At 35.9% G+C, this 13,587-nt stretch overlaps 2 protein-coding genes across 2 annotated transcripts; one reads left to right on the top strand and one right to left on the bottom strand.

Moving 5' to 3' along the window:
- LOC18772486 (nicotianamine synthase) lies at positions 3,236-4,513 on the top strand. The gene has a single exon (XM_007205476.2). The coding sequence runs from the start codon at positions 3,344-3,346 to the stop codon at positions 4,322-4,324; it is 981 nt and encodes a 326-aa protein (XP_007205538.1). The 5' UTR covers positions 3,236-3,343; the 3' UTR covers positions 4,325-4,513.
- LOC18775307 (homeobox protein knotted-1-like 1) lies at positions 7,722-10,896 on the bottom strand. The gene is made up of 5 exons (XM_007205457.2): positions 10,205-10,896; positions 9,996-10,109; positions 9,611-9,758; positions 8,475-8,728; positions 7,722-8,151 (listed from the first exon to the last, which is right to left on the bottom strand). Exons 1-5 carry the CDS (start codon positions 10,490-10,492, stop codon positions 7,951-7,953), a joined length of 1,005 nt encoding a protein of 334 aa, XP_007205519.2. The 5' UTR covers positions 10,493-10,896; the 3' UTR covers positions 7,722-7,950.

Raw genomic sequence — 13,587 nt, 5'->3', positions numbered from 1 at the left:
ATTTAAAATAAAAAAATAAAATAAAAAAACTCGAAAGAGGATCACTACATTTAACTAATGCATGATGGCATGGAGCAGACCTCCAAATACTAAATTTAAAGAAAGCAGTTTATACTTACATTTAGAGTGTGAATAACATTTCTCTTATTAAAAAAATAAAAAGAATTTACATGTAATATAAGAGCCAAACACACGAATAATATATCTTAAAATTAACCCAACGCATCAACTGAATGGAATTTGGCAGTTTTATATGTTAGAATTAAGAAAAGGATTCAAATAAATAAATAAATAACCAAATTCAGATTTATGACTAGCAAATAATCTCAAGTGAGTGCATGTGCAATTTTATGGTTTGTGAAAAAAAAGAGAGAAAAAAAAACAAGTTTCCAAATGTTGAACCCACCATTCTAAAAGGAGCTGATATCTTCAACGTCGAGTAGTCGCGTTACTGCTATTGTTGGGATTGAAAGTGGCCAAATTGGCCAGAAAAAGTAGAGACTTCCTTTCCTTCTTCTATCCATAAAATGAATGTTTCATGCTTTTTCCTCCGACCAAAATATAAAGGGACATAAAAAAACATTATCAAAAACCACCAAATGACCTATCAATTGTCTACATCTACCCTTCACCACCTCCCCCAGTGGATTCTATTTCTTCAGTTGGAAAAAAAAAATAAAAAAAATGAAGAACAATGCAATCTAATTGATGGAGGAAATTTCTAGGGCTTCCATTGTTGGTGAGCTTGGTTTGATTAAGTTTTTGGAGTACAGAGCCCCACGACTTATGGCAATATAGATGGTACAAGTAATCTTTAATATCTCGATTGATGGTGCAAAGCAAAAGGTCAAACATGGATGTTAAATACAAAAACTTCATTTAAAAAAAAAAATACAATTGAAATTAAGTAATTTTATTGGAAGTGTGCACGCATGCACATGAAAATGATTCTCATCTCAAGCACTTCCAAATTGTTCTTGTTTATAAGAATATTATATCTTTATTAGAGGTTAAAAATGAGGTCAAACAAACAGAAACCCCCAAAGGCAAAAAGCATCCAATTTCAAAGCTTGCACTACCTAAAAGAACGGTACATCTAATTTCAACCATTGAAATTGAAAGAGAAACTTAAAGCTAACACAAGAAAAAGACAAAAAAAAGGTGAAAAAAAAAAATAATATATAACATTATCTTAGGCTCGTTTGATAATTATTTTAATTTTAGTTTGTAGTTTTTATTTTTCATTTTTTATGCTACAGTATAGAGGAAAATGAGATTGAGAGAGAGAATGAGAGGAGAGGATGGGAGAGAGGAGTAACAAAAGTGAAAACAATTTTAAATAGATTTTAATTTTTAATTTTAGTTTTCACTTTTGTTACTCCTTCCTTCCATCTTCCCCTCTTATCTTCCCTCTCAATCTCATCTCCACTCTCATTCTCACTTTCATTGTCCCACATTTTCCTCCATACTCTAACACAAAAAATAAAACTTAAAAACTAAAATTGAAATGATTATCAAACCGCCCTTAAGAAGCTGAATTCGAATTAGAAAAGGGTCTCTTTATAGATTGGGATTACAGTGGCCATCCAGTTCATGGAAAGCCAACTAAATTTCTGGCCAAAAGGAAAACATATAGAATAATAAGATTTATAGTGGAAACTACGAGGCACTTTGAATTCAGTGTATATGACAACATTCTAGATACATAAAGGTCCACAAGATATTTATAATTTATGTGGAAAGTGAAACAGCATGGATTTTGTCTTTGCACATCTGATTATTTCTGCTAAACACCCTTGAGAAAGTGCAAAATTGGATCATTCATTAATCATTAATTTCCTCAAACTAGTTTGAATCTGTCAAACATATATGACAGAACTGGTTCCAAAAAAAACAGTAAATCAAAATAAGAATAGCAGCATTTTGAATATTGGATGAACAAACCATGAATTTGAGTTATTGGTGAAATTTGGGAAAAGAAGAATCAATCAGGCTGGGATATTTTTTTAATTTTATTTTTTAAAAATATGAATATTACATTTTGTGGACCCCACTCATTGTTTATGATAAAATAGGATAAGACAAGTGGGGTTCACAATAAATTGTCAAGCTAAGCTATAGTGTGAAATGAATGATATGCTGATGGTAACTTAAGAGGCCAGAACTCAAGAAGATGTTTAATTTACTCTGTATATCAATCGTATTGTGTGAAAGCATAAGTAAGAGAATCTTTTATCCAAATGTCCATCATCTTGGAAGACATTAGCCCCTTGTGGTTATGGAGTCATTTTCTTTTTATTATTTTTCTGGTCCTGATTATAATACGAGAGTTAACGATTGATCGTAACAACACTCATCAGAATTTAATTGATAGTACAAGTACTATAATCGTAATTAGATGGATCCTCTTGTCAGTTATCACTAGTTTTTGATCATCTTTTAGGTCTGGTTGTAGCTTTTGATCTTCAGTCACTACCTCCCAAATTCCCAATTGCCATAAAAAGGGTGTTGCGGACTCATTTCTCCACTTGTTAAATTTTTTTATTTGGGTCTCATATTTTGTGCATTGAATGCAAGCGATGTCGTCATTTTTTTTTCCCATCACTGCATCAGAAAATGCTGCAACTAACTAATTTCCCTGCAGACGTATAACAAGAACCATATATATAGTTAGGGATAGGGTTTGATGCTTTAACGGTATCGAATATTGAAACTCTGAAACCTATATACCTCGGCATTGGGAGCATGGCCTTGATCTCAATCCCAAGACAATCCACGTTTAATGTAGGGTTCACAAAGTTTTCAAGAACCAGGTATCAAAACATTGACACACAACTATAGTAAAGAGTTTAAAATCTTTGTCTAACAACTGAGAATAGTATACATGCATAAAAATAATAAAAAAATAAAGAAAATTGAGGTTTTACTCAAAAATAATGAATTCGCAATGAAAGAAATTGTCTAATTCCTCGTAATTTTTTATTTGTACAACAATTATTCACATTCTCACGAAACAAACATTTTGAACAATATATAATGTATATATTGAGAGGCTAATGAATATTATAATTGTTACACCAATCAAAATAACGATCGATCTCATTGATTACACTATTTGAGGTGGCAATCGAGGTGCGAGATTGGACCCACAATCACAATGCATAAATCAATAATGAACACAACCCCTTCACAACATGGACCCCACAAGTGCCCATAAATAACGACCCTCGAAACGGCTGGAGTATGTCACCAAGTTGTGATTTGCTCAAGAGTTGAATTTTCAATCCTTTTTTCCTTGGTAAGAAGAGCCTTCGATATCATCTCATATCCTCATAGTGTCGACATGTGTTGCCATGGTGATGCTTTGGTACAAAGAGTCTGTGAATTGTATGAGCAAATCTCAAGCCTTGAGAGCCTCAAACCCTCCAAAGATGTCAACATGCTCTTCACCCAACTTGTGCTCACATGCATGCCACCAAGTCCAATTGATGTTTCCAAGTTATGCCAAGGGGTGCAAGAAATAAGGTCAAAGCTTATAAGGCTTTGTGGAGAGGCAGAAGGACTTTTGGAGAATCATTTCTCAACCATCTTAGGCTCATATGAACACCCTCTTGACCATCTCACCATTTTCCCTTATTACTCTAATTACCTCAAGCTTAGCAAACTTGAGTTCACCATCCTTAGCCAACACTTCCCTCATGTTCCTAGCAAAATTGCCTTTGTGGGTTCAGGCCCTCTTCCTCTGACCTCAATTGTTTTGGCCTCCAATCACCTCACCACAACCTCTTTCCACAACTATGACATTGACCCTTCAGCCAATTCCAAGGCTCTTGGCCTGGTCTCGTCCGATCCTGACCTATCAAAAAGAATGGTTTTCCACACCACAGATATAATGGATGTCACAAATGCTTTAAAAGACTATGACGTTGTGTTTTTGGCAGCTCTTGTTGGCATGGACAAGATGGAGAAGCTGAAAATTATCGATCACTTGGCTAAGTACATGGCTCCAGGAGCAACTTTGATGCTAAGGAGTGCACATGGTGCCAGGGCCTTTCTGTATCCAGTGATTGATCCTTGTGATGATCTTAGAGGGTTTGAGGTTCTTTCTGTGTTTCATCCCACTGATGAAGTCATTAACTCAGTCGTGATTGCGCGTAAATACGCATTGCCTGCACAGCACTCATCACCAATTGATTCTCAGGGGCTTAATGCTGCTCCTATAATACTGCCCAACAAGTGTTCTGGGATTGAAGCCTTCAATCCCCTCCTCAATCATGGGAACATGATGATTGAGGAATTGGCCTTTGAGGAGCAGCTTTCATAAAGCTTGCTTTAATTTCATGCCTTCATCTATGTTGCTTCACATATGCATGGAAATAAGATCCATTTAGTTGGTTTAATTGTTATGTGTTTAATGCATATCTGACCTGTTTATCTACCTACTTATTGTGACATCCCATATGTATTACGGCTTCTCATATTTTAATAAAATCACTTGGAAATTGGATCCTTATCATTGGTTCAATTTTGTAATGTTATGCATTAATTCCTTACATGACCATATGAATTTGTATAATATCTGTTGTTGCATCTTGCACTGCAAAAAATGAGAACACCCCAATTCAGATTGAAACTTTTTGGGATGTAGAGGAAATTGTCAATTCAATTACAATCAATTAGGGCTAATGTGATTCAAATACAAGATCAATTAGCAGATAGAGCTAATTAAGCAGGTTCTTAACACATACTAATCCAGAATTTTCCACCATTGCACCGTTTTACTTCGACTCTGTACGAGTATTCTTGTACGGTTCATCATCAGATTGAGTGGGGGGGATACCTCAGGAACGAAAAGATAGAAAATGGCCGATTGAGAAAGACAAATTTTGTTGGGTTCTGCAGCCCTTCTTTTGTTACTGTCATTAACCTAAATCCGAAATATTAATATCAATAGATCATCAGGTGAAATACTTGAATTTGTCCTTTTCCTCTCTGGACAAAAAGAAGGTGCTTTTCATTCTTGGTTATCTGATAGGCTGATTGGAAAACAACAATGGAATTACGTGGTTTTTGTCTAACTGTGATTTGTTCAAAGAGGTGGTGGATTCTTCATCCATGGCTGTAACTAATTTGTCCATCAATTTCTTTTCTCCTCTCCTCCAATATCATCACATCAAATCTGAAAAAGCAAAGATGTCTTGTTCTTGAAGCTCCAATCTCAATTCAACATTTGGCCAAATGCATAATTTTTTTTTAAAATACCCAGTGACTAGAATAAGGTTCTCCGCAATTAATCATCACTTTTAATTTATATATATATAACATTTCTATCTGCAATAAATTACAGAATCCGATGACTAGATGCATAAAATTTATCCAATGCTAGTAAAAAAAAAAAAATTATTTATTTATTAAGGGGAAAGGTATAGACTTTGAGTTCTTGTACATAGATCTTAGGACTAGCTTGTTAATTAGGCTAGACTCGAAGAATTGGAAAGAAAATTGTCACTAGGGGCTAGGGTTTGTGAAGTTAGGTTTTTGTGTATGCATGTGGAGTAAAATATACAGTGTCGACATAAAGGGAGTGTTGTTTTATATAAAGAAGGGCGCTTTTAGAGTGCTGGGTGTTGTCATATGCAGATCTGAGTTTTGAATCTCTTCCCTCATAGTGTCGACATATTGGCTGCCATTGCCAAGAGAAGAGGTGTGGGTGCAAATCACAAAAAAAGTTCATGAGTTGTATGAGAAAATCTCAGGGCCTTGAGAGTCTCAAAACCCTCCAAAGATGTCAACATCCTCCTGAGCATTGTTGACATATGCCACCAAAGCCTTGTTCATGTCAAAGTAGTAATGTATGCAGCGGAAAACAATTATTAACTCAAATTCCAAGTACTACTCTTTAATTTTTTTTAAAGAATAGTAGTTAATTAATAGAAAATATATGATAAATGTATGAGATATTGATCAGTTCTCATCTGTACATATTAGTATTGAATTTTTATATGTTAAAAATTACTGGTCCATATCATGATCGGTTCTGAGCATGTGCAAGCGATTTCATCACAGCTTACGTCATGATTAGTTCTGCGCACAATGTCTCCACATTAACGTTAAAAAGTGTCCCAAATTCTTTTATACATTTTTCTTGTGAAATATAACCCTAATTTCTGTTCTTTTGTGGGCATGCATTAATATTGTGCACCTACAATATAGTACACACGAAAGTGTTGCCTTGCACGATTTAGTTCTGACTTCAATTATATATCTCAAGTACTTCAGCTTTTTGTCTGGTTCTCCAATAGTTGGTTAATTCTCATGAACAAGTAAAATTCTCAACGATTCTTCTAAAAAGCAAGTTGTTTTCCACACAACACAACACAAATCCAAATTTCTATGGCGTTTTTGGCTTACCTAAGGTTAGTTAATTGTTTAAGCCTCAACACTAAGTCCAAATATATCTTTCCAATCAAACCCTGAAATGAAAGAGTATAGATGTATGTCTGGCCCTTGAAGATATCCAAAGGAAATAAAATTGATGGTTGTGTGCACATGATTTGAAGCAGAGTCGCTTTCGAACAGGACCAGACACAGCTTGCAGCCTCCAAAACATCAAATTGATTGCCAAAAGGTGGAAAGTTTAGGCCTGTACATCTTTTAATTTTTAAATGGAGTGCCAATGGTATTAATGTTGGTGACTAAAATTACACTACATTTGTGAAGTTTTATAGGTTTATGGTTAATATCTATCATCAATCGAATGCTAATTGAAAGCTAAACCCAAAACCTGTTAGAGCTTTGGATAACAAAGCCAACTACAAAGGGACGGCTGAGTTTTACCGTGCGTTTGGATAAGGTAAAATAACTTAGGATTTTAGGAAAAGATGGGATGTGAAGTGTGAAAAAGGGAAACCGTTTGGCAAACTGAACTCAGAATTTGGCAAATTGTGCATGGAAAATATCTCGAGATTTTCCAATCCAAAATCCCGAGTTGAAATCCTATGAAAATAAACAGAATTGTGAAATTCTCGACCGAGCCCAAATCCCCTCAATAAAGAGGAGGCCTCATCTACGTGTTCTACAGGGAGAGACAAAAACAGAGAGGCATCCGTCGACTAGTGTTGTTTTGAGGAGTTTTGCTGGCGAGTTGGCAAATCTAACTTCAGTTTTCCATTTGTTTCCTTGCCGTTAGGTTTTATGTCTCTTAACTCATCCTTTTGATAAGTTGAAATGAAGTTGGCTCTGCTGGTTATATATTGCAAGTCCAAAACCAACGGGACGGCCCATCTAAGAATGATTTAGCTCTCTTCTCTGGACGACTTGTCATATAAAAAGATTTTAACAAAGTGGGCTTCATCCATAGGAAACCATCTACAAAATGGGCCCAATTATGTCATTTCGCAAGATTCAAAATGAACAATCAATTTCAAGTAAAGATTGGCTACTCCACGCACAAAGAGAATAAAAAATTCTTCAGACCCAAAAATAAAAAAGAGAATGAAAAATTGAGATAATGCAAGAATGGATGACTCTATATAGCCTATATTTGCTACTAATGAGGTGTGTGTTGGGTTAATTCACCCAGGTTTTTGGTGTGCTATCAAGCAGTTCTAGATTCAACCTTTCATGGTGTACTCGTGTGCGAGTTTTGCCCCTCCCCTTTCCTAACTTTTGCAGAAAAGTGAAATAAAATAACAACCATAAAGTTGGTTGATTCTGGTAAATATAAACTATAACTTGGCTCTGGTTCTATGACCATGTCCTTCAACATTGCCTAGATAAATAACCCAAATCGAAATATTATACATATAAGAGAGGAATTAGAAAGGCAGAATGTACACTACAAGCTAGCATTACGTGCAAGGTTCAGTACAAATTAACAAGCATGGATTAAAGTGGCTAAAACTAGTGGTCAAATCAGTAGCATCAACCAATTAAGCTCTGATATAGCATTCACATATCATCAATATTTCCGGTCCCGACCCCAGCGTCGAATAACATGGGAGCTCCGATGCTGCCACCAACACCCTCCATAAGAGCAAACCTCATGTCCTCAGATGGCTTCCAATGTCGCTTCCTCTGGTTTATGAACCAATTGTTGATCTGCTTTTGGTCTAGTCCAGTTACCTCAGACAGGTGCAATTTCTCCTCTTCCTGCAAACATAGGATCATTTGGGTAAGAACTTGCATTTCTTAGATTTATCATTCACCTTTATGCTATTTTTTCACAACCAACATATTTTTCCATACATGTTCATGTGCTATGGATGAATTACACAATATAGTACAAGCTTCTTTTCTATTAGTTGACGCCCAATGTTTTCATATTTTTGTTAAGCAACTTGAACTGCACCAGAACTTCATAGCAAGAACGTCTCATAACATAATTGCATGAAAATTGTGAGAAACATGAAAGCACTTGAGTGAAAAGCAGAGAAGATAGATGCATCCATGAGATTGGAAGCGAATTCAATTACCGTAGGATATGGCCACCTATAGTGAGTAGTCCACCAATCCAATAGGGCAGTCCTGGCATCCTTTGGTAGCTTCCCTTTCTTTCGTTTCTTCAAGAACTCCTTCCTCAAATTGGTAAGATAGCCACTGTACTTATGCAACAGCATATCTTTCAGCTCCCGATCACCACCCGCACGAGCAGCAGCTGTTTCTTGACTCTCTGCTGCTTCTACCTCCCCACAGCTAAATTCCTCCTCTGAACTTCCAACCCCTTCATCTGCAATGGTACCAACAGTTGGTCGGTAATCCTAAATTAAGCATATAACTGCAATCTAGATAACTAATCCCATTATTCCCTAATTCTACTCAAACTAGTAAATTAATAGATATCAAAATTGGGATGCATGAGTAGCCAAACTCTACTCATAATACTTCTCAAAGAAATCACCAGTATCAGTTCAAAACATGCCAAGGATGTCTAAGCATGCACAGAATGATTCAGGCGCATAACATTACCGTAATTAGACTTGTCATTACAATTTAAAATGTCTTTATCCATATCATTTAACAAAGTTTGTCCAAGTAACAACAAATTTGGGAATGCAAGAATTATGTTGGTCCGGCAAAAGTAGAGTGTTTTGGTATTTCTTTTGGTTTTGCCATGCGTTTGTAGAGCGACCCTATTAGCAATTAGGAATACTTAACTTATATACGTTATTTATAGAAACTAGGGTTTTTATGTGTAAAATGAGGGGAGTATATATATTACCAGTAAAACTAATTTCTCTAAGAAATTTCTTATATTTTTTTATTTATAAAAAACACTTTCTTATGGAAGTCACTGTCAGATATATCTGCTTTTAGGGCATGAAAAATACCACTCATTTCAGGTGTCATGATTCAGATATAAAACAGAAGCAATTACATGCGACCCCTTTTGGACTGATGAACAAATACATGTATATGCATGCCTGTGCGCAACTTCAGCGCCAAGAATAAGAAAAAAAAAACCAAAACCCAGAAAAAAGTCTGTCCCCCACCATCATTGTCATGAGCAAAAACAGCATGACCCATAAATCTCAGGAAAACTGCACTTAAAAGTAGAAACAAAAGGAAAAAGGAGCAATGGATTTAGAGTGGAAGAAATGTACGCATATACCAGAATTACAGTCCCAGCTGGTTTTTGGGAATGTGCCTTTGCAGAGGTTTCTAAGTTGCGACTGAATGTTGGTCAAGAAGTTGGTTGCTTCATCGAACGGTTTGGATAGCTCCTCCTTGTATCCACGAAGAACCTCACAGTATGATTCCTTGCAAAACAACATATAATTCACAAATTATTTAATTAAATGTTGTTTTAATGAGTAAAATAATCAATTACCTAAAATATCCTGGGATCTTGTCCAAATTGGGTTGGATTGGAACGGCAAACAGTGAGATATATACCAAATTTTCTTTACCTTTTTCTTTTCTTTTTCAAAGACTTATCCGGAACCATATGGAACATGATTAAATAAACATATTATCATATTTAATTACGAAAGTACCATGAACTCGTCAAGTTCTGGATCAGCTCCTATCTCACTGCAAGTGCTCATGGGATGATGGCTCACCCGTCCAATTTCTTCAAGAAGACTTTTCATCTCCAGTGGTGCTCCAACCTATTTGTTTAGCAATTAATGACACATCAATAAATGTTTTTACGAAAAAAAGAAAAAGATCATATACATTCATGCACTTGTATTTAATTAATAACCTTTTGGCATTCGAGGTATGCATCAACTAAATCAGGGAAACGAGGGTGATTGGCTATCTGGGTTTTGATCAGATCAGACATATGATTATCTGATCCCATGCCCTCCGTTTGAAACAAGAGCATGTTATCATCCACTACATGACCCTGTGGATGAGGATGACCATGGAACCCACAACTGGTATTGCTTGTACTTGTAGCCATATTTTCAACTTGATGAACAACATTAACATCAATCTCTGAGCCTGATATCACACCTGGGTTCAGCCTGTAGAAATCTTCCATATTCATACATATATCTTTCTCGAATTCAAGCTCTAATGTCCAAGAAAAAGAAGTAGCTAATTAAGCAACAATAATACTTCTACAGTGGAGAATGAGCTCGTGAGTGAGAGAGAGAGAGAGAGAGAGACACAGAGACACAGAGAGAGAGAAAAGAAAAGGGTTTTAGCTTGACTAGGAGCCAAAGTGGCATTTGTTTTTTTGTTTTGTGGGCTTTCTTTCTCACATGGAAAAGGACCAGACTTTACTTTCTTTTCCAAGGAAACCTGAGGAAAAGAGAAGACACAGAGAGAAAGTGGAGAAGGAACATGAGGAAACTGTTTGTGTTTGGGGTCGCGTGTGAGAGATAAATGGATTGCACTATGGATAAAAGGCTGTACTGAAACGGTGACCAACAAACAAAGGTCTGATTTGAAGTTAGAGGGAGAGAGAGGCGTAGCCCGTATTTATAGAGGTCCACCCGTCACCTTCCTCAGAGCATTGGGACTTTGGAATGGCCTTTAAACTGTGACGTGACATTCTACTACGTTTCAAAACCCTATTGGTTCTGGGACTGCAACACTGGGGCCCAACAACATCAACGCTGTGGTTTCAGGAGACTTTGCTTGTACTTACTCACTCATCAGCCATTTCCTGTTCATGTTGCTGTTCTTTTCACCGCCACAGGCCCTGGTTGTGGTTGGGAACAAGAACCAGATAATTGGAGGATTAAATTGAATTACCCTACTCTCACTTTTAATCTCACATGAATGAATTAAGTTTAAAAAACCAGTAACCCAGGTAAAAAATATGATTAGTCTGAAAATAATTAGTGTCTGCATGTTACCTTTCTCTCTCACATCAATGAAGTGAACAGTTTACACCAGTGCACGGTTTGTTTGGTAGCATTTTATTTGGCTTTCAGTTTTGCTTTTTTGTTCTTTGGCTCCAAAGACAGACAGAAGGGAAAATGTATGATAGAAAAGAAACAAGGATGAGAGATGTGACAGATGATGAAGAAATGTGATCGCATGAGCGAATACCTAAAATTAAAATTGATGACATGGTTTATTTTCTTTTTAGTTTATTCTTTTTCCACTTCCGTAACATTTCCTTGTATTCAACCTAACTTTGTTTTCTCTTGTTTCTTGGTTGTTGATAAATTAATAAGTGCCAAAGCTTTAACTATTCCGCATGAATATTCCTCCCAGTAAATTGAGAGAAGCAGATAGTGCAATCCACTCTAATAATTGAAGCCAAAAGGAGGGGTGACTATTTTCGCATTTGTTCAGCTGGGCTCAAAGATCCCTTTAAGCTTAATTTACTAGCCAAACAATCTAACATTTGTTAGCTAAAGCCAATTATCTATAATTTTATTTTCGAGAGTGATCAACTTAGGACGTAGAAGATTGTTAACTGTTCATGTATATGAATATAATGGTAAAACTTACATACATCAAAAGACAACTTTATAAATTCATCGTATCTACGTTATGTCTTATTCGAGCGTGATTTTATTAATTGTAATTAGTTGATGACACTTTTTCTTTTGAAAAGTCTTAATCCAGCATAATTTGATTGCTCTTTTGAAACACCTAATTATACAGATCCATAAACGAAAAGTTTAAAAGAGGATCTTGGTTTTTTGTGGCTCTCACATGATTTTTCAAAATGATTAACCACACAACGATATTGTCCTTCTTTTAATCATCAAGGATTTGTCCTCTAATGGCAATACAAAAGATATGCCAAAAAAAACAGAAAAAAGGAGTGACCAAAGATATCATGGTGCTTCCCGGAAAATGATCAACTTTAATTTAATTACAAGACATATTAAATTCTCTAAAATCATCTCTTCAAATGAAAAAGAACAGTAAAAGAGTAAAGTAACGGATCCTTTTTGGCTGGAAATAGTGGAAATCTATATTTTCCAATAATATATAAAGACACAGTAGAATAATATAATTAATCAGTGGTATCTGCAAAGTGAGAAATATTAGTCAGGCAAATCCTTGACTGCAGCAATTCAGCATTTTTTTTCATTATAATTTACAAAAGTATAATATTCCTTGTTGAATAAAGAACAGGCAAAGGGCACAAATCTCTTATTAAATTAAGGGCATTCATCATTTATTAGTGTGAAAATAAGTAGAAATGCTAGTGATCAAAGATTCTAATCCAGGCAGGTGCTGATGAAATTAGAGCATGCTGGCTAGCGGCAACAAATACAGAGAGTCCCCACCTTTTTGGATGCAATTATACGCTTTCATTATCAATCATAAAAAATAAAAAAAATATGTTAGTGACCCCGTAAGCTTGAAGATTTTTATGCGATGGTGTCAGATTATCAATTACGGAGCATGTCGAACTGAATGATAAGAGGAGATTTCTCAACTTAACTTGAGCTTTTATTGTAGCATATCCTTTGGGTTATTAAATACTTTGGTGGTCCAGAATTACTTCGTACGCTTGGGATGGAAAAAGCAAAGGCAGTTCATTTTGCTGTGTGTGTTTATTGTGCGATGCTTTGAGTTCAAGTGATTTTCTCAATTAGGGTTGGCATCATAAGAGCCTTTTCAGGTCACTATACTTCATCCATAAATCAGATGAGATTGTTCAAGACAAGGCAGCCACCAGAGGGGTAAAAATGACCAAGTTGTGGCCACGTGATTTGAATCAGGTTGTTGCTATAAAAGAGCACAGACATGAAGGGCAAAGGCAGGGAGGGTTAGGTTAGAGATTGTGGCAATTCCTCAGTAACAAGCAAAGAAAACCAACAGCTGGGCGCAATTGCAGTTGAATGAATCATAAAAGAAAATTACAATAATGTTCACGGATTTCTGCCAGGCATTGGTTATTGCTTTTCTGGGGAATTTGTGACACAAAAAAATGGAAGCATTGGCTTGGCCTTGCAAGATTGATTTCTAGCTATTTGAAATGAAAAAATGTAAAACTTATAGAGTACATAACTGATGGCGTTGTCAAGTATCCATCAACTGTACCTAAAGTTACTGATTGGGAACAACAATTTGCTGCATTGGCTACCAAACAGGCGCACCTGCCTAATCTTGAAGAAATACTTCCATGAAACGGGGATAACACTACTATTATGCTATTTCAGACTA

The sequence above is a fragment of the Prunus persica genome, chromosome G6, assembly GCF_000346465.2.
Source record: "Prunus persica cultivar Lovell chromosome G6, Prunus_persica_NCBIv2, whole genome shotgun sequence".
NCBI lineage: Eukaryota > Viridiplantae > Streptophyta > Magnoliopsida > Rosales > Rosaceae > Prunus > Prunus persica.
The sequence above is the reverse complement of the archived record's forward strand: the minus strand, read 5'-3'. Positions and strand labels throughout refer to the sequence as shown.

What these genes read in the sequence shown, in the direction of transcription:
- LOC18772486 (XM_007205476.2), top strand. Translation starts at nt 3,344, where the DNA reads ATGTGTTGCCATGGTGATGCTTTGGTACAAAGAGTCTGTGAATTGTAT.
- LOC18775307 (XM_007205457.2), bottom strand. Translation starts at nt 10,492, where the DNA reads ATGAATATGGAAGATTTCTACAGGCTGAACCCAGGTGTGATATCAGGC. An exon ending in CAGAACTTGACGAGTTCATG is followed by an intron (nt 9,759 to 9,995) that starts GTACTTTCGTAA and finishes TTGTTTTGCAAG; the next exon opens with GAATCATACTGTGAGGTTCT. An exon ending in ATAGGTGGCCATATCCTACG is followed by an intron (nt 8,152 to 8,474) that starts GTAATTGAATTC and finishes CTATGTTTGCAG; the next exon opens with GAAGAGGAGAAATTGCACCT.